Genomic DNA, 20,813 nt, shown 5'->3' on the forward strand with positions numbered 1-20,813 from the left:
GACTGTGGTGCATTTGTAGAGCTGTGTGGAAGATTGCATAGCACCAGGCATGGTAGCCATAGTGATTAGTCTGCTGCTTTTGGCATCACCAAATAAATACAATGGGAGGGGAATAAATACAATGGTTCAGTACTATTTGCATAGATAATGCAGCCTGGTGATGTTGGTATGTATCTAAGCAAACCTAAAATGAAGAATTAACCTTTTGTCTATACACCCTGAGGTTCACTTTCTTAGCACACACATGGATGCCTCTCCTGATTAATAGACCAAAAATTACTTCTCGACCAACATGTGGGACTCATGCTCCTCTGTATGAAGCTGACAGATGTGGTTCTGCTCATGACCATATGTAGTGTATGACTGGCTTCAAAATCAAATGCAGTAAAAGTACTCTGAGTAGCTCTACTGTTGCCATGAAGGGAAGGGAGATGGACATTACTGAAGTCACTCAGCTTCTCTGAGGGGTTTAATGTTGTATATACTGGGATTTTTAGAAATTGTAACATGAAAAATATAGAACATATATAAAACAACATCGTTCAGGAAATTTTTGTGGATCTGGCTGGCAGAAATGATCTTCAGCAGTTCTTCCCTTTGTTTTCTCTTTTGATTGTTCCTTTTCTGCACACACACTCAGCGCACACACTCAGCATTGTGGCAGCTTTCAAACCATCTCTGATTTTTAAATAGGCCTCCTACTCTGTCCACTAAGCAGCCTCCTTTTCATCAAATATCCCCTTTTAAAAGCACCTCTTTCACAAAGCTGTCCTATATTCCTCCTCAAACCTTGTATATAGCACTGTTTGGTCTTTTATTTTTGTTCTCTATCTTTTTTGTTTGTTTCGGTTAGATTTGTTTCTTACTCAGGGCAGGAATTTTGTTTTTACATACAACTTGATAAATATTGGGTGATGGTAATCTGAATATAGACCAGGGAACCATTATATGCTGAATTCTAGGTCTGACTAACTTAGAAGTCACTTCATCTTTCTGCCTCAGTTGTCCTAGTGTAAAATGTTGATACATACTTATCTCACAGGAGGGTGAGACTTACTATTCAAAAAGTGGTTTGAAGACAAAAGTCACATTAGTGCTAGAATTATTCACCCATCTCAAAAGAGCTTCCCCCTCCATTCCACCCCCTCTCCCCCCCCGGTCATATAGAGCCATTTTAAATGATCCTTCCATCCTGGATGGCGTTCTCTCTATGGAAAAGAAAAATGGGTGATAAAAGCATCTACATTCATGCTGGCTCAGTTTTTGTTACATTTCTTTGACATTACAGGGTACAGAAACCAGATCTGCAGCCCCTAGAATGCACAATACAGATTATTAGGCTATTAGCGCTGTTCAGAACCCAGCCACAGCAGATCTGTTGGCTTACCAGACCAAGAGTATGAATAGCAGGTAGCTGTGTTTAGCTGTTCTGTTTGGGCCAAACACAAACTCCTCACCTGGGTTTATGAGCCTGGAAAAAGTTACAGGGTGAAGGTTGATCTGTCCAAGAGTGTTATACTGAAGATCCCATCATCAGTAGGTGATAAAAGGAGATAAAACTTAGTGTTGTGCACTGTGGTGTATATTGTAGTGCTGCACTTGTGTGTCTGTGTGCACACATTTGTACAATATAGTGTCTTAAAAGTGAGGAAATAGCAGGGCAGATTTTATAATTTCTAATGCTTTGTGTCTGTAAAACAAAATCTTGACCACACCTAGTTTGTCTGTCCCCTTAATTTGTAGTAAATACAGCACTAAAAAAATACCTTTTCTATAAATGCTGGCATTTAGGCTTTGTGCTCTGGTTCATCTTCTGGTATTCTAACGTTTATATTTTAAATATGACAATTATAATATGCACTTTGTATTACCTTTTAGATGAGCTGTTCTACTATAGATGTTCAGACTATTGTCTGCTGTTTGCAAAGGTGGAAGCCTCATGGCACTGCTCAAGAAATTAGGATTTATGTCTTTGTGAGCAAGAAAATTCAGTTGACTGTTTCTAGACAAATATCAAACTAGAGTATATATTGCTATAGAAGTAGCAAGTGCATAATTACATTACGAAGAAAGCTTGCTCTTTCCACTTTGCGTACAGCGGGAGCAGACAGTGGTTACCATAGCAACAATGGAAAGCTAAATATAGCATCTCTTACACTGTACTGTTTAAGGTAGAATGATGGTGAGGTGTTAGGGTGTGCTAGGTAAGTCACCTTTTATGTATTAATGTTAATCAACTTTCTACAGCAGACTGTTGAGTGAGGTATATCAAAGTTCAATTTACCAAGCCAAGTTTGCCAAACCAACCCCTTTTCCTTGTTCAAATCCCTCCTTAAAAAACCTGATTCTTCTGTAATGACCGCAAGAAACAAAGCCATAATCATGGGGTTATTGGGGTTATCCCCACATCTGGATTCCCTACCCTCTGTGGTGTTTAAATTGTGAGCTGTTCAGGTCAGGACCAGTTTTGTTTTTCTTTCTCAGCACTAAACAAAATGGTAATATAAAGGGTTACCGATCTGTTGCATGGAAGCTATATTTATGACTTGTGGAATTTTTCATAGGAATTGCCATACCAGATCAGACCAGTAGTCTACCTAGTTCATTATTCTGCCTCTTAACAATGGCCAGTGCTATCTGCTTCAAAGGAAGAAACCCTACAGTGGGTTGTTATGGTATAACCTGCCTCTATGGAAGTCTGCTTCCTGGCCTCAATAGAGGCTGGCTTACACCCTGAAGCTTGAACGTCTATATCCCTTTCAAGGCTTTAGTTTGTTTTAGATATTTACTATTCTTGTTTATCCACATACAACTCTGATCCTTTTTTTAATCGTGCTAAGCTTTTGGCCTCAGTGAAATCTTGTGGCAATTACTTCTGCAGCCTAACTGTGTATGTGAAAAAGTATTTTCTTTTATCAGTTTTGAATTTCCAGTATTTCATTTTAATTAAATGTCAGTTTGCTTTTGTATTACAAGAGGGTGAATCTAAGATCCTGATCTCCTATCCCTATACCATTAACTATTCTGTATGCTTTTATCAAGGCTCCTCTTATTTAATCTCTTCCATAAGACAATAGTCCCAGTCTTTTCAAACTGTCTTCGAATGAGCGCTTTTCCATCTTCCTACTATTCTCATCAAATCCCCTGTATGTCTACTATATCTTTTATGAGAGAGGATGACCAGAAGGACCTGAACACAGTATTCCAGGTCAATGCATATCATTAATTTACAACTGCATTGTATTTTCTGTATTGTTAACTCTCCCATTCCATACGTATCCTTAAGTGTTTCCTTTTTTTTTTTTTTTTGCCATTACTGCACATTAAGCAGAGGTCTTCATGGAGCTGTGTCCTCAGTAATGTTCAGATCTTTTAGCTGAGTTAAGAGTTGATTTTTAAAAAGTATGGTGTATAATTAGTTCAAATTATTTTTTCCAATGTGCATAATTTGCACTGTCAATATTCAGTTTCATCTGTCATTTCATCTTACCGTTGTTGGCCTTATGAAGTTCTTCATAGTAGTATCTTGTCTGAGTAATTTAAATGGTTGACATTTCTAAATTTTCCCATCTCACTGCTTATTCCTGTTTTGAGCTCAAGAATAAATATACCAAACATTTATGAAAAACTTGTGGTACCCATTGTTAATCTTTTGTCACAGTGAAAACTGACCATGTAAATAATACCATTATCGGGAACTCTGAAGCTTTAGCAGGAAATAAACAGAAATCAATATATATTTTGAGGAATTTGTTCTTCTCCTATTAGAAAACATATCTATCAAAAACAATGTGTCTCTATTTGTGTGCTTCCAAAGCAGCCTTTTTTTTACAGTCAGTTCACAAAGTGCATTACATGGCTATAAGAATAGATGTATGCAGTTTGACTTAAACATCAATGTTATTTGCGGAGTCTTTGATACAAAAGGTTCGTGAGTGCATCTTAGTTTACTACAGAAGCTTCAATTCAGAGATATTTCAACCTCAGTTTTCCTGTTTGCTTAAAACTTCCTCTCCTGCCCCCCACTGTAGAATAGTTACTTGCAGTTGGAAAACTAAAGAGTTACAAAGTACTTGAACTTTAATTTGCTATATTTTAATCATTTTTTTGACAAATGATATAGTCTGAGTTGGGGTTTGGAGGGTAAATACAAGGTCAGTTGATAGCCAGTGTGTCAGATCAATGCTTAAAATATAGGCTTTATTGTGCAAGGTACCAAACATATTTGGTATCTAGAAGGTTGTGTCTTCCATTGTGTATTTCTAGTCTATCCTATCCATCAACAAGAAATTACTTTTAAAATTTGAACAGTGGGTATGGGTGCTTGTCACCTCACAAGGGCATTGTGAACTGATGTTTATAAACTACTTCAGGTTCCCTTATGAAAGATACCCTAGAAGTGCAAAATATATGACAAATTTCTCCTGCAATTTCTGCCACTTTAGCAAAGATTTGAAAGCTGCCCTTGCGCACCTGTTAAGTTGCCCTTGCAATTATTAGGTGAGCAAAGTTTTGAAACCTCTAACCTAGATGTACAGGGCCTGATTCTTCTAGTATAGTAGTTTTACACTTGGTGTAACTTCACTGGCTTCAGTGGAGTTGTATAGTCTAACTTCAGTAACAGGCAAATTGGTTGAAACTGTAGTAAAGAACAGAACTATCAAACACATAGATTAACACGATTTGTTGGGGAAAAGTCAACAGGGTTTTTTGTAAAGAAAAATCATGCCTCATCAGTCTACTAAAATTTTTGAGGGGGTTAACAAGCATGTGGACAAATGTGATTCAGAGGATATAGTGTACTTAGATTAGATTTTCAGAAAGCCTTTGACAGGGTCCCTCACCAAAGGCTCTTAAGTAAAGCAAGCTGTAATGGGATAAGAGGGAAGGTTCTCTCATAGATCAGTAACTGGTTAAAAGATGGGAAACAAAGAGTAGAAATAAATGGTCAGTTTTCAGAATGGAAAGTGGTAAATGGTGGTGTCCCTCAGGGGTCTGTACTGAGACCAGTACTGTTCAACATATTCATAAATGATCTGGAAAAAAGGGCAAACAGTGAGGTGGCAAAATTTGCTGAGGATACAAAACTACTCAAGGTAGTTCAGTCCAAAGCAGACTGAAGAATTGCAAAAGGATCTCACAAAACTGAGTGACTGGGCAACACGACGACAGATGAAATTCAATGTTGATAAATGCAAAGTAATGTACATGGGAAAACATAATCCCAACTATGCATACAAAATGATGGGGGTCTAAATTAGCTGTTACCACTCAAGAAAGAGATCTTGGAGTCATTGTGGGTAGTTTTCTGAAAACATCCACTCAATGTGCAGTGGCAGTCACAAAAGCTAACAGAATATTAGGAACTAAAATGATTAGGGATATGGAAAAGCTTCCATATGAGGAGAGATTAATAAAACTGGGACTTTTCAGCTTGGAAAAGAGATGACTAAGAGAGATGATAGAAGTCTATAAAATCATGACTGGTGTGGAGAAAGTAAATAAGGAAGTATTACTTACTCCTCATTACACAAGAACTACGGGTCACCAAATGAAATTAATAGGCAACAGGTTTAAAATGAACAAAAGACAATGTACAGTCAACGTGTGGAACGCTGCCCGAGGTTGTTGTGAAGACCAAGACTATAAAAGGGTTCAAAAAAAGAAGTTCATGGAGCATAGGTCCATCAATGGCTATTAGCCAGGAAGGCAGGGTTGCAAAACCATTTTCTGAAGTGTCCCTTCCTAGCGTCTGGTTGCCAGCAGTTGGGAATGGGTGGTTACCTGTTCGGTTCATTCCCTCTGAAGCACCTGGCATTGGCCACTGTCAGAAGACAGAATACTGGACTAGATGGACCATTGGTCTGAGCCAGTATGGCTGTTCTTACAAACAATTCCTGATTAACACGCTCTTAAAAAGAGAATCAGGCCCGTATCTGTTATAGCTGTTAGAAGACAAGTTGCAAGTCTCTGAACTATTTTTTTTTAATTACAAATGAATCTACATAACCCCTCTTGCAAGTAAACATTTCCCTTTAGTTAATAGACAGTTCTGAATCATGTAAAGCTGGGAATTTGTGTTCTTTTCTGCAAGTGACTGTGTTTTCATTCCCTTTCAGATCTACAGGAATAATCCTGAATATCTCTTCAGCTGCTGGCATGTATCCATCTCCACTGCTTACTCTGTACTCAGCAACCAAGGTACACTGTCTTTCTGGTATGCCCACATCTGAAGTGTCAAACAGAAATGTAACAATATAAGCTGCAAGAATAAATGTTTCCAGTGTCCCTCTATTGGTGGTTTGATGAAATAAAGGCTTTTCTATACTGCTCCACATTTTGGACTAAGTGCTGAGTTGTAACTCCCCTGTGTAGATGCTGCAGGCGTGAACTAAAAGGATCCTATCTCACATTAATGTGGTCCCCTTCAACTAGGACTACATTAATGCAAAGTAGGAACCTTTTAGTGTTGCCTGCAGTTTCCATGCAGGAGAGTTACAGCTCAGCACTTTAGTGCACACTGCTAGTCACTCCCCCAAAGTATGAACTGCAGGACAGTATAGACATGCCCTAAAAGTAGTGGTTAGTGAACTTAAATTTTTGCTAATAGTGAAAGTTTGGAGTAGGAGAAAAAAACAAGGTATACTGGTTTTGCTATTGTGTCAGCCTAATGTTTTGGGAGGTCTGCGTATCTTTCCTCGTACTGGCTGAATTTTTTTAAATGCTCAAATAATTTGATTCATTTTTTTTAAAAGGGGACATTAACACAAGGCAAATTTGGTGTGGGGTGGATCCAGAAGCACAGAATATGTGTGAAAAACAGTCTGCTGTACAAAAAGATATTGACACTTTTCTCCCTTTGATCTCATTGAAGATATTTTTAACAAGACTCTCCTGGTGTGTCATAGGACCAAAGTGTAGGGTGAAATCTGTCCCATTGTTTCTATTAAACTGTTACATCTGTTTCTTCCATTGGGCCCTATATGCACAATTTGGGATGTCCCACTTACAAGTTTTGACTGAATTTGGAAACAGTCATACTGACTAAAAAAGTTCATCACTGGCAAAACAACATTCTAAATGTTTCTAACTTTTTATCATTTGAGGCGGGGAGGGCTGTCTGATTTTAGAGTTTGAGTAAAATGTTGCACTGTTCTATAAAAACAATCCTGTGTGGTATACCTTCACTCTTTCAAAAGTATTGTCCTACCACCATGTCACCACTTCATCCTAGCTATATGAGCTGTGTCATCCATTGCTTTAGTCATCCATGTGAATTATAGGAGCCTCATTTTAAAATGTTTGATTTATTTATTTATTTCTCACTGTGTGGGGAAGGAATGTCAAAACAGTTTTTTTTTCCTATAGCCGTTCGTATGAATTTGTGCAAGTGAAACACCAGTGCAGTTTACACAGAATATTAATAATTACTTACATTAGTTTGAATGCTATTCTTGTAGTTTTTCAAGTGTGTTCCATATTAGGTATTCCAGCAAATTATTGGCTTTTTTTTTCTCCCTCCTGACTTCAGTGTTCTAGCTAGTTAAATTTTTTTGGAAGTGATGTAAAACACACAGAAGCTACTCGTCATTTATTGTGTGTGTTTATAGACTTGCAAAGGCTGTGATTTTAAAGAGATTTCACTGCATTTATAATGTTAACGTCTCTAAAGATGCCATCTGTGCAGGATTCCCAGTCCTGTCTCTTCTCCCTAGCACCTGACAATTGTAGCTCTCTAAGCTATTTTTGTGTCCCTAAGGGCAGTGGTAGCTAGTAGTCACAAACAAACCCCTCTTCCCTCAGTCCATGGCAGTGAACCACCATTAAGCTTAGCCATTACCCTTGGAAACTTTGTGTCCTTTCATTTTTGAACCACAGTCACTAAAGAAGTTTCCCACAGAGCTGCAACTGTCAGGCTACTTTCCATTACACTGAATTTGTCTGCCCTGGTATCCTTATCCGCTGTACCTTTCCCTGTTGTCTTATCAGGTCTGTGCCATTCCCTTTTTTTGGTAATGCTGTGGCTCTTCACCTGCCATTGGCCTATGATATAACCAATAGGATATTATCCTCTAGTTAGATCTTGGCAGAATCCCAGTTCAATGGCTGGAGTCTTTCTAATTGACCTCATCATTCAGCCTCCATTTTCACCTTGACACTTCATCTTTCTGTGCTTAGGAGTTAATTTCATTCCAAAACTACTTATTGTGTGGGTTTTTAGGATGTCCTCCATCCACTAGGGCCTTTAAAAGTCCTCAGCAGCTTCAAACAGTGCCCTTGTGGACAGAAGAATGTCTAATGGATAAATGGAAGGGGAAAGTATCAGATCTGTATGTAAATGTCAACCTGAGCACTCAAGCAGGATGGCACTCCCAGAAACTTACTTTAATTACACCCAGCCTAGCCCCTAGTACTTCAAGGATTTCTTCTTCTTCTAAGACTAAGTTTAAGTCAGCCTTGAGCACCAGTCACCAGACTATCAGTGCTAACCATGTCAGAGCAAACCCAGTTTCCCTTTAGGCTCAGTGAGAGAGTTTCATTTTCAGAGAGTCTTGAATCCTCCCTCTGGAAAACAAGGACTCTGTCACACAGTCCCAGTCCCTTCCAGACCTTGCTATCTGAAGTCAGAGTTCCCTGAGTTCCACTGCTCTGAGGCATTGTTTCCTCACAAGAAGAGGCACTGAGTGATCAGCTGTTGTTCGATGCATCCATGCTAAAATCCTTTAAGTATGGAAGTGTACTCTGTTCATACAGTCCCAGCTGCCATATACTTGGCAGGAAGGAAGAACACAGTCTCATGCAGACTGAATTGATCCATTATATAGCCTCACACATGTAGTGCCTGGATCAGATAGTGATGCATCAGATTCCCATTTAGAATCCAGTGAAGTGAATTACTTCACCACTTGCCTGAATAAGAAGCTACCACTCTTCTTTTCATGACATTGAGAAGAACTAGTTCTAGCAAAAGCCTTCTCTACTGGGGAAGAAGGCCTCTGCAACTTGGTAACAGTAGTCCTGGCAATGTTCAGGAGAAATGAGTTTGATCCTAATAGCCCACAGTGGCACAGAAAGGTATGGTTCCCCACTAAGTTGCAGATAGCCAAAGCTTTTCTCGTTTTTCTGAGAGCCCATCCTCAGCTGAACATTCAAGTCTAGAACATCTTGTTTCATCACAAGCAGAGAACCCTCTCCCTGACAACCAGGCCCTTGAAGGAGTAGAGGTTTGTATATACGGTTCTCCTTCGAGTGATTGCTCATGTCCATTCCAATATAGTTGAGTTGCACGCCACTGTGCATGGGTTCCCGGAATTTTTTTTCCCCTTAGCAGACCCCGTAGGGTCGGCTCTGGTGCCCCCTGGAGTCCCGCGTGCATGCCGCGGTATATGAGGCACTGCCGACCCTATGGCCCCTCGGTTCCTTCTTTCCACCCGTGAGGGTTACTGGAACGACTCTTTGTACCATTCCCCTTTTTTGAACTGTTATTACCTTACATAGTTAAGTACTGTTAAGTAGTGTTAGTTCAGAGAGAGAGATTAGAAACCCTGAGGGGCTTAGGGTGGCCGGGCCATGCCCGGGTCACCTGGCTTTAAGCTGTGCATCTCCTGTGGGAAGGCTTTCCCGCTCAGCGACCCCCACGACCACTGCCTTAGGTGTTTGGAGGAAGAGCATAGAAAGGAGAAGTGCAAAATCTGCAGGGCTTTCAAATCTTGGACTCAAGGACAGAGATCAGATTGAAAGCCCTGCTTATGGAGGCAGTGCTCCAACCGGCCTCCGAGCCAACCGGTTCCACCTCGGCACCGAGCATATCCTCAGTGCAGAGTGCACCTATGGTACCGACTTCGACCCGACGCCGAGGAACGTCTCTGGCGCAGAAGAAACAATGCATGGTGCATGGACACTCCCCTGCGCTGCCAGAAAGGGCAGGGTTGAGTGGGGAGATGCACCAGCCGTGGCCCGTCGAGTCCTCTCCGGTGCCTGCATCCCTAGGCAGAGAGCCTACCCCGACTCAAGGGAGTGGGGTACTGCCTCTGCCGGTGCCATCGACACCGGAGGCATTCCAGGCGGCAAGAGCCTTGATCGCCTTGCCCACGCCTCCGCCGCCCCCACTTGCAGAGGGAGAAAGGGCTGGTGTCCCAGGGCAAGCCCGCGATGGGTCCCCCTGAAGGGCAGTGGAGACCCCCGGCTGGGGTGGAAGTGTCTCCCGCCGGACGGCCATTGGGGGTAGAGTGAGAACGCTCCCCTAGCAGCGACTCCAAGGTTACCTCATCGAGCAGATCTTCCCTTCGGCCCTGAGGCCGGTCCCGGACGCGGCATGCAGAAGGCGGCGCCATTTAAGGTCCACCACACGACGAGGGGACAGCTCCAGCTCCGAAGAGGTCACGCGCAAAGAGACGGTGCAGCACCCAGTCGCTGTCGCGGAGCCCGGCATCACGGAACTCATGGCACAGAAAACAGGTCGCCCTCAAAGAGCCGGTCACCAGAGTCGGATCTGGACCGAGAAGCTCCCGACGGCACCGCTCCCATTCCCCAGGCAAGCGGCACCGAAAGTCGTCGGTGCTGAGACGCTGGTCGTCTGCATCGAGCTCCTCGGAGCACGCATCGACTCGCCGGCACCGGTCGAAGAGACGAAGGCGATCCTCGGCGTCGTCCTCGTCTGCATCGTCGAGAGGGCAGTTTCTGGCACGGAGCAGCACAAAGGACCGGAAAGGATCATTTCATGGTGGCTGGCTCCCATTACCAATTTACAGCCCTATCCTTTGGCCTCTCGTCAGCCCCCAGGGTGTTCACCTGAGGCACAGAGGTGTGCAGATCTTCCCTTATCTGTATGACTGGTTAATCAGGGGCAGGTCCAGGTCCCACGTGCAGGACAGTGTGACCCTTACCTGCTCTACGTGCAGCAGGCTGGGACTGCTCATAAACGAGCAGAAATGAACACTAACCCTGGTGCAGCGCATAGAATTCATTGGGGCCACCCTGGATGCTTCACAGGCCAGACCCTTCCTACCACAACCTCGGTTTGAGGCTATGGCAGTGATTATTGCCCAGCTGTACCAGTGCCCCACGACAACAGCCAGGCACTGCCTACAGCTGTTAGGCCACATGGCAGCCTGCATGTACGTAGTGACGCTAGCTCGCGTGAGACTCAGGCCACTTCAGGCATGGTTGGCCTCGGCATACGTGACAAGCAGACATCCCTTGGACCGGGTGGTCACGGTTCCCCTGCCAATCTTAGCCTCTCTAGACTAGTAGCGTACTTCTAGGGTGGTGATGAGGGGTGTCCCCTTCAGAGACCTGGTCCCATCGGTCACCTTGATCTCCGATGCCTCGGATGTGAGAAGGGGAACCCACATCAGTGCCAATCTGGGCACTCAAGGGCTCTGGATGGGGAGGAAAGACACCTGCACATCAATGTAAAAGAGCTCAGGGCCATTCGACTAGCGTGTAAGGTGTTCCTCTGATTCCTGATGTGCAGGGTGGTGCAGGTGATGACAGACAACACCGCAGACATGTTTTATATAAACAGACTGGCGGGGGAAGAGGGGGAAGAGCGCATTCCTCGGCCCTCTGCCAGGAGGCCATCTGCCTGTGGGACTTTGCAGTGAGGCATGACTTCCACTTGTCTGCCTCTTACCTCCTGGGGGTGAGGAACGACTAGGTGGATCGCCTCAGCAGGTCATTTCTACCCCGCCACAACTGGTTGTTGCACCCGGAGGTCATAACTTTGATCTTCCACAAGTGGGGTGTTCCCTGACTGGACTTGTTCGCGTCATCCTGGAACAAGAAGTGCCCGAGGTTTTGCTTGCTCCGGGGTCGCGAGCCGGGTTCGATATCCGACACGTTCCTCATCGAATGGATGAGGACCCTCATGTATGCATTTCCACCCATTCCTCTCCTGCCCAAAGTTCTCCTGAAAATCAAAAGGGACAGGGCGGACATGATAGTCGTCATCACGGCCTGGCCAAGACAGCATTGATTCAGTATGCTGATGGACCTGTCGATCGCCCCGCCCGTGGAGCTCCAGAGACGGCATGACCTTCTCTCCCAGGACCGCGGTCGCTTGCTACACCCGTACCTGGACTCCCTGCACCTCACAGCTTGGAGGCTCTGTGGCTGACGGAGGGAGAAAGAACCTGCTTGGCGCAGGTCCAACAAGTCCTGCTGGGTAGCAGAAAACCTTCAACACAGGTCGTGTATCAGGCTAAGTGGATCAGTTTACCTGCTGGGTGGAGTGCTGGGGTATTCCGCTGAGCCTCTCTCCCATACAGGTGATCCTGGAGTATCTGCTCCAGCTAAAGCTTCAGGTCTGGCGCTGGCCTCCCTGAGGGTACACCTGGCAGCCATTTCGGCCTTCCATGAGCCGCTAGAGAGGAGATTCCTGTTCTCCCACCCCATGTCAGTCCGGTTCCTCAAGGGGGTGGAGAGGCTTTATCCACAGGTCCGTGATCTGGTGCCTCCCTGGGTTCTCAATCTGGTCCTCTCTAAACTCACAGGGCCCCCCTATGAGCCCATGGCTTCATGCCCCCTGCTCATCCTTTCGTGGAAGGTAGCCTTCCTGGTGGCCATTACCTCAGCTAGGAGGGTCTCCAAGATTAGAGCCTTGACCTCGAAGCCCCCCTATACTGTATTCTATAAGGATAAGGTGCAGTTGAGGCCGCCTCCAGCCTTCCTGCCAAAGGTGGTTTCCCAATTTCATTATAACCAAGATATATTTCTCCCCGTGTTTTTTCCCAAACCACATGGTTCAGAGGAGGAGCGGAGATGGCATTTGCAGGACGTAAGACGAGCCCTGGCCTGCTACATCGAGAGGACAAAGCCGTTCTGGAAATCTATGCAGCTCTTCATCGCAGTGGCGGACCAGATGAAAGGATCACCTGTCTCCACCCAGCGCGTCTCCGCGTGGATCACATCCTGCATCAAGTGCTGCTATGAGCAGGTGAATGTGCTGCTTCTGGGTGTCATCACAGTGCACTCAACCAGAGCTCAGGCCTCCTCTAAGACCTTCCTGGAGAGAGTGCCCCTGCAGGACATCTGCAAAGCTGACACCTGGTCGTCGGTGCACACCTTTACGTCCCACTATGCCATCATTCAGCAGGCGAGAGAGGATGTGGGATTCGGTAGAGCTGTGCTGAGGGCAGCTCACCAGTAACTCCTACCCACCTCCAAGGTATTGCTTGTTAGTCACCTATAGTGGAATGGACATGAGCAATCACTCGAAGGAGAAAACGAGGTTACTTACCAGTAACTGATGTTCTTCGAGATGTGTTGCTCATGTCCATTCCACAACCCACCCCCCTCCCCACTGTCAGAGATGGCAGAAAGAAGGGACTGAGGGGCCGTAGGGTCGGCAGTGCCTCGTATACCGTGGTATGTGCGCGGGACTCCAGGGAGCACCAGAGCTGACCCTAAGGGGTCTGCTAAGGGGGGAAAAAAGTTTCGGGAACCCATGCATGGTGGCGTGCACTCACCTATATTGGAATGGACATGAGCAACACATCTCAAAGAACATCAGTTACTGGTAAGTAACCTTGTTTTATAGATGGGATAGATAAGGCATGTCCAACCTGTTGGCACTTATCCTGGCATCTCAGAACCACCTACCAGTAGGAATCAAAACTGTAAGTAAGAAAAGAATTGCTGCGTGGTGCAAAACAGGTTCATGTGGGCTCTTTCTACAGGCATGGCAAAAAAACTATTTGATTACCTTAGCCTTCAAGTTAGTTTCAGAGTTAAGTCCACGTAATAGCTGCTGTAATGTGGTCTATAATGATCTAGCTAAAGGTGGATCAATGTGTCTGCAGCCCCTTGTCAAATACATGCCAGGTTTGATGCTTTTGAAACCATCCACATTTAATAGCCTTTTGTGTCGCAGAATATTACTGTGGTCCTGAGATGTTTATTAATTGTATCACTGTAGCACCAAGGACCCCTAGACATGGAACAGGACCCCATTGTGCTAGGGGCAGTACAAACAAAGAATAAGAAAACAATACCTGCCTCTAAAACCTTGCAAGCTAAGTATGGTAAGAGATAACAGATACAAATAGACAGGCGAGTACAAGGAAACAATAAGACAATATTAGCCATCATGATGGGCAGTGATTTCAGCACATCAGCAGCTTAAGAATTGTTAAGTTTTTTACACTTATCATGACAAAGGAAAGGTTTTTTTAAAGGAATTTTTTTTGAAGAAAATAACGAGGTAGTTTTGCAGGGTGTTTGGGGAATCTCCTCCCAAACATGAAGGGAAGCAAGAGAGGAAGCCCAAAGATGTGTTTGCAAATGTAACAAGTGGGCAATGGAGGCTGGCATTATGGACAGATCAGAGGTGACATCTCAATAGTAAATGAAAGGTGATGGTTAGGGTGGAGGTTGACTGCAAAGAGCCTTGAAAGTGGAGTCAAGAAGCTTGTGTCTGATGTAATAAAGAAAGATGAGCCAGTAGAGGCATTCAAGGAGTGGGGTGACATCAGAAAAGTGAGACCTAGGAAAATGAACTTTGCAGCAGCATTCTGAATGGACAAATTTGCATTTGTCAAGAATAGAGGAAAGGATGTTGCGGTAATTAAGGTGTGAGATAATGAGAGCCTGGATGAGAGTTTCAAAAGGAGCTTTCATCAGCTAGAACTATCACTTCCTGTGAGCTAAGTTTCTTATGTACAAGGACAATTTCCAGGTTGCTTCAGTTTATAGAATGAGTGAGCTTCATACTCAATGACAACATATCTTATGTCATTTTGAATAGTCTTTGCTTTTTGCAATGGAGGAACTGTCTAGAGGTCTCCAATGGCACTGCTTAAATTCAGAGGTGGCATGTGGCCTCTTGTGTGAAAGAGATGGCTCAGACTCTTGTCTTCTGCTGCCATCTGAAAGAACGGAAGAATCCCAAACTCTTAAGATTTTTTAGTTCTTTCATTTGTCATGAGCTAGGAAACTGAGAAATGGGAATCCTGGAAGATGTCTTCCAAGAAACAATTACAGGGTAATTGTTTCATTCTCTGCTGTTATGTTTTAGAAGAAAAGCAGTTCTTCCATCACAGTGGCTGAGATTAGCAAATTTGAAAACTACTCTCCTGAGGTCTATAATCTGTGGAAAGGCCCCATCTGCAACTCTGAGATTCTGTCCCTCTCAACATATGTTAGATTCATCTGCGGCATCCTTCAGGGCTAAGTTGATGTCCTTAGCTAACTAGAGAGAAGATAGAAAAGACGGTTTGACTCACTCAACTTACCGTGGAGAAATGCAGTGAAATAGTCCTAAAAAGGAAAACTCTTTCGTACTGTATTTTGGCATGTGAGGGAAGTGGGTGTAAGTGTTGTGCCATGCCACTTCTCACTGCGATTGATTGGGTGGGGGAATGGAAGTGTGAGAGAGAGCTACCGCCATGGATTACTTTTGCTTTTGCAGGCACTGTTTACTTATACTTCTTATTTTTTTATTATTAATGAGGGATAGAGGGAAGAGAAAGTAATAGTTTCTACACTTCAGGCTTATTTAAGGCATGCTGTCTCAAATTTTCTTGAAGTTACTGTTTTCAATTATTTTAAGTCTCTCAGAGGTGTCTGGGTGCCAGCAAAAATAAAATTTTGTACAAATGTCATCTTGAACAATTTAGATCCTGGAAATACATATTTAATTCATTTGTGCAGTAGAAGTGGCTAATTCCTGCTTGTTAAACCCATATAAAATGAACATGCTATTTTTGTTTGCAAAATAACTTTCAATAAAAATTGCTGCCAGTTCGTTTTTGCACCTTTATATTTTAAAGGTAGTATTTGATTGCAGGATTACTAGTCATGTAGAGAATTTCAGATCTTACCTGAAGTGAGCAAAGGGAATCACTTTGTTGATTAACAGAATACTACAGTTATTCAGCTTACATAGGAATAATATACAGGCCTGATTTTATTTATTTTGAATAGTGTAGATGCATGATTGCATGTCTTTTCTGGTGTGCAGTCACCACATATACAAATCTGGCAGTAGAAAATGGAAATGCCCCAACAAGCTATTTGCATATGCAGGTACCACCGTGCATATGCATGGTACATGACATTTGTTTACAACTGAATATCTAACTTGTTTAAATTATAGATATTTTAGTAACTGAGTGGAGTGTGCTCTAGATGGCCTGGTAAGCTTTCTTCTAGCTCTAACTTACTTTATCCATGTGATTTGAAGATGTAAAATACGTGGACCCATCTGTCCTGCAGTAAAATCTGGTTTTCTTTCAGCACTTGCATATGCTCAGGTAGAGATATTGTATAGTGTGGGAGTATAACCTCTTCGCTTTGTGTACAGGCTGAAAAGATCAGTGAGATGACCACTTAATAGAAATAACTATGGATACTACGAAATTATAACAAAGCATACTGGGTGTAATTAGGACTTTCATTAATGTAGTAGTGACGTGGTCAGTGAAGGAAAATAGCAAAACAAATGCAATATTTTTTCTTGGCTGTGTGTCTATTGACGCAGCTCTGAAGCAGCTGCTGCTCTCTCTCTGATTCATCTTTTTTTCTCTAGAGCTGATCTTTTTCTTGAATAATTGAAGTTAAAATAAATAGTAAATACTTTTATTTAACTTTATAATATGAATAAAATGCATTAGTTCCTTCAGTTGTTGGCACATCTGTTCTTTTGAGTTGTTCAGCCTTGTTATTGTGAGTCATGATACTTGCATCTGACACCTTTTGTGTCTCACCTGGCTGAAAAAGAAACAAAGGAGAAATATGGTTTGGTAACCTTAGGGTCCTAAAAAATGTTCAGTTGTTGAGAAGCCTTGGGTTATTACAACACTGACAGAGAATTAAATTGCAAGAATTGTTTGTTTGGGAGTGAGTATGGAAGGAGGGGGAAACAGCCGGGTCTGTCTGCTGTATTCAGTGATGAGATGGTGTCTTGATAATCCTTACCAATTTCCTTCCTTTATCGCCTTTTCTTCCCTAGGATGTTGCACTTGCAACTTGTAAACCTTCAAATGAGGGAGAATGAACAGTGGTGTTCTTCAAAACCAGCAAATGCAGTCTTGTAGTGAACACATTAGTGTAATATAAGGTGGCATTTCTGTGAAAACAGAACTGGAAAAAAATTCAAATATCTAAACACTTCAGTTTAGCAGAGAGAAACAATTTTAGTTGTCAGTTGTTGCTTTTTTTTTTTTTTTTTTTTTTTTTTTTTTTTTAAATGCAGCAGTAAAGTGGCAGATAACTACCTTTCTATAAGAGGCTGAGCAAATCAGGCATTTAGTAAGAAGCCATTTTGCTGGACTTCATTATATACCAGCTCCAGTCCCTTTTCCCTTTGAACTAGAGAGAGGTCTAAGCCCCAAAAATTAAATATGCAACCAGATTTGAACCTCCTATAGTTCCAAGGGATTTGGATCTTTCCTTTTCAATTGGAAACATCTTTGCTTTGAACTTGCATCTCACTTGAATAAAGCACTTCGTAAACATACATATGAACCTAGTGTTTTGCTGTAATCTACAAACTTTATTTGAAATCCATTGTCTTTTTTTTAAAAGTGTAAGGTGTGTACATAGTGTTTTAGAAACTCCTGAGAACTAGTGACAAACTACATACATATTAGTTTCAATTTTGATATCTACTATGTCATCCCTCTTCTCTGTAGGCTTTTGTGGATTTCTTCTCTCGAGGCCTCCATGCAGAGTACAAAAGCAAAGGCATCATTGTGCAGGTGAGTTGAGTTTGTTTCATTTAAGTATCCCTGTTTTGTGGTTACCACAGTAACAGTTGCTGTCTTGGCAACAAAAGGAAATCATCCCATTCATTCACTTAAGAATGTGACGATAATGGACCATTAAAGATACAGTTTCCCTTTTGTTGCTCCCAGTTAGCAGTTTTCTGAACTTTTCCTGTTGAAATTAAGTATAAATGCCTTAAAAACAAAAAACAAAGATGAGTTATAAATCATTAAATATTAGAAGATCCAGTGTAATTGATGGCACCTGCTATGGTTTTAACTACAATATATTCCATAAAACTGATTTGTAGTTACGTACTAGACTAGTTACAGCATTGCTTAATCTCCTGGTATGTTTCTCATGACATTGTGCACCAGAAATCAATAGGTAACCACACAGACTAGAACACAGAACCTAAATATCCTTTAGTTTATCATTAGTTATGACTGATGCTGGCAACTATAATAAAGTTTTCAACAGTAAGATCCCTGCAGCTAGCCGTTGCTTACACTATGGGGAAACATAGCAGGAAGAACAGCTCTGACTAGGGGGAAATAGGTTCATTTTTTAATATCAGATTCCATGTTGTATAACATCACAACTTGATATTGGTTTTACTTCATTTAATATAGGTTTTTATCTTTGCTATCTAGTTTACCTGCAGCAACTTAGCTGTGTTTATAGAAAACCATCTGGGTACAAATTAAGAAAACCAGGGCTTAAGAGCTCTGAATCAAGCTATGTAACACTGGCTGGCTTTGTTTGCAGGACCTTGTGCAAACCTTCCTCTAGTTTTGCTTCTCACACCGCTTGGGGTTTGCTTTGAGTTTCAGAATTGTTTGAACCCAAAAACTCAAAGCAAATCTCACATAATATTACCAGGTTTTGCCTATTTTTGGGTGTCACGACAAATTTTTTTTTCATGTTTTCACCCCAGAGCATAAATCATCCCAGGGTTGGTGAGAATTTCACAAGGCCCTATCTACTCTACAGGTATAGATATGTTCTTTGTAAACAGTTTGGAACCCTCATCTGATCTGGTTACAAACATAGTTCAATTATAGCCTTAGCTGCTATTTTGCTTACCAATATTTTGTATCATGTGATATGAGAAAATTGTGGTGGCTCTCTCATAGTGTTTCAGCAGCAGTTATGCCCAGAGGACATACATGTGGAATACCAGCTGCAACGTATGAGAGCATCTACTCTGGGATGTCCTACCACAGAAAGTTGGGAGGCAAGGAGGACTGACGAGTCAGATTACGCAGTCAGGGAATCAATGCTACATGATGCAAAAAAACAAAAACAAAAAAAATGTTTTTAATCTTTCAAAAAAAAGATACAGGAGAACAGTTTATGAGCTACCCATTGTTAGTGAGTATTGTCCACGAAATGTGTGGACACAAACTAGGTTTTCAATAACTGGTTAAAAACTTCTAAAATGGGTTGAGTGCACATGGCCTTAGGCAAGGAACATTTTGTTTGTTCCATGGATTTCCCTTTTTAGAGCATAATAAAAACATACTGCTTAGAATGCTTTTTGTCCTTATTTCTCAACAGTATTATGCAGACAGTGCTAGGAAGAGGACAGTTGATTCAATAAGCTATTGCATGCAGTGCCCCTACAATGGCTTCCTTGTTTAAATCTGCACTAAACCTTTTCTTAAAATTCTCCACTGGTGCTACCACTGGTGCAATTTTAGTAGGAGAAACAGTGGTGAAGCTCTAGCGTAGACAAGGCACTGGAAGCTGATGTTTTAAGTGGTTTTGTGTAGACATGCTCTGACCATGATTAGATGACCTGGTAATGAAAATGCAGTCAACATGACACTTTTATGTGGGCAAAAAACTAACTAAACACTGAGAGGCCCAGGAGTGTAGCTTCTAAACTTTTCTAACACTGAATGTAGAGAAGCTGAAAACTTGTGTATTTTGGAAACTTAAACTTTACTGAAAATTGTTTCTCTATTTTAGATTTGCCTTTCTTCTGCTAACAAAGTTTTCCCCTAGCTACCTGCATGTTTTTCTATAGACTTTAATATCCCAAATGCATCAAGGTAATGAATAGTATCATCCTGTCTTTCTTCTACTCTTCTCTGGCATGCTGGCTGTGGACTCTCAGTTGTGGGTAGCTCCCCTCGCCTCCCTACATTTAAATGAATAGCCAGTCTGAGTTGTGTGGGCCTAAAATCTGGTGGTCAGAATTTCTTATGCTAATTGCACAAAGCTACAGGTCTTCTTTCTTCCCTTCCCCAGTATGAGCCCCTATGCCTACCACTAATGAACATTAGAGGCATATGTCTAAAGATTGGTCAACATGTCTCCTTTATGCCTTTAGGAGTACTTCAGTCTCTTGATATCTGAAGCATGGGGTTCATCTCTACAACTCTCTCAATGGATGAATAGACTTTGAATTCCAGACTTGCATGTCCACTTGAAGTAGCTATTTGAAATGGCAAATCCTCAGCTTATACCGTGCCAATGGCAATAGAAAACACTTGTCTGAAAAGCAGAAACACAGGACAGCTTGTTAATATACTACTTCTGAAGCTCTGTCTAAGTTGTAGCAATGCTGCCTGAGTGAAAATGCCTTCTCTTTGGAAGTTAAGTTTGATCAATATGGTTGTATTGTAATGCAGAGACACTTAGGTTCAGAAACAAATTCCTTTCTGGTTCCATAGGCCACATCCATTCTTCAGTTGGAGCATAGCAACTACATAGCCTCAGGGTCAAGTATTCCTGTTTGTGTCTGGAGAAAGGGATGAAAAGCTATAGTGGAAAATAGCAGCCAAGAATGAAAGGAATAGGGAAGAATCCAAGGATTTCTCTCAAGACTGCCTTGCGAGTTTCCCGTTAATGGGGATGCCCATGATCTATCTGCAGAACTATGATTCTTCATCAGATAGTCAGTCTCAGGGGGTCATTAGATTCCTCTCCATTCTGTTCATTCTATTCCTATTTTCTGCTTTAGAATGATTGGCAGGGAACAACTTTCTGTCAGTATCAGGCATTTGTGCCCCTTTTCAAATACTATTTTAACGTTTTAAAAGTATAACGAAGGAACAAATCTTACTCTATTTACATTTCTTCCTAATACCACTACTACA

At 42.2% G+C, this 20,813-nt stretch overlaps 1 protein-coding gene across 2 annotated transcripts in view; it reads left to right on the forward strand.

Moving 5' to 3' along the window:
* Positions 1-20,813, forward strand: part of HSD17B12 (hydroxysteroid 17-beta dehydrogenase 12) — a 152,068-nt gene that overhangs the window by 125,232 nt on the left and 6,023 nt on the right. For both annotated transcript variants that reach the window (XM_067557584.1, XM_067557586.1), the window contains 2 exons: positions 6,120-6,201; positions 17,634-17,699. In XM_067557584.1, the coding sequence (XP_067413685.1) occupies positions 6,120-6,201; positions 17,634-17,699 (148 nt within the window). The remainder of the gene's footprint in view (positions 1-6,119; positions 6,202-17,633; positions 17,700-20,813) is intronic.

The sequence above is a fragment of the Emydura macquarii genome, unplaced genomic scaffold (assembly GCF_026122565.2).
Source record: "Emydura macquarii macquarii isolate MOO-44397 ecotype Brisbane River unplaced genomic scaffold, CSIRO-AGI_Emac_v2 contig_1876, whole genome shotgun sequence".
Lineage (NCBI taxonomy): Eukaryota > Metazoa > Chordata > Testudines > Chelidae > Emydura > Emydura macquarii.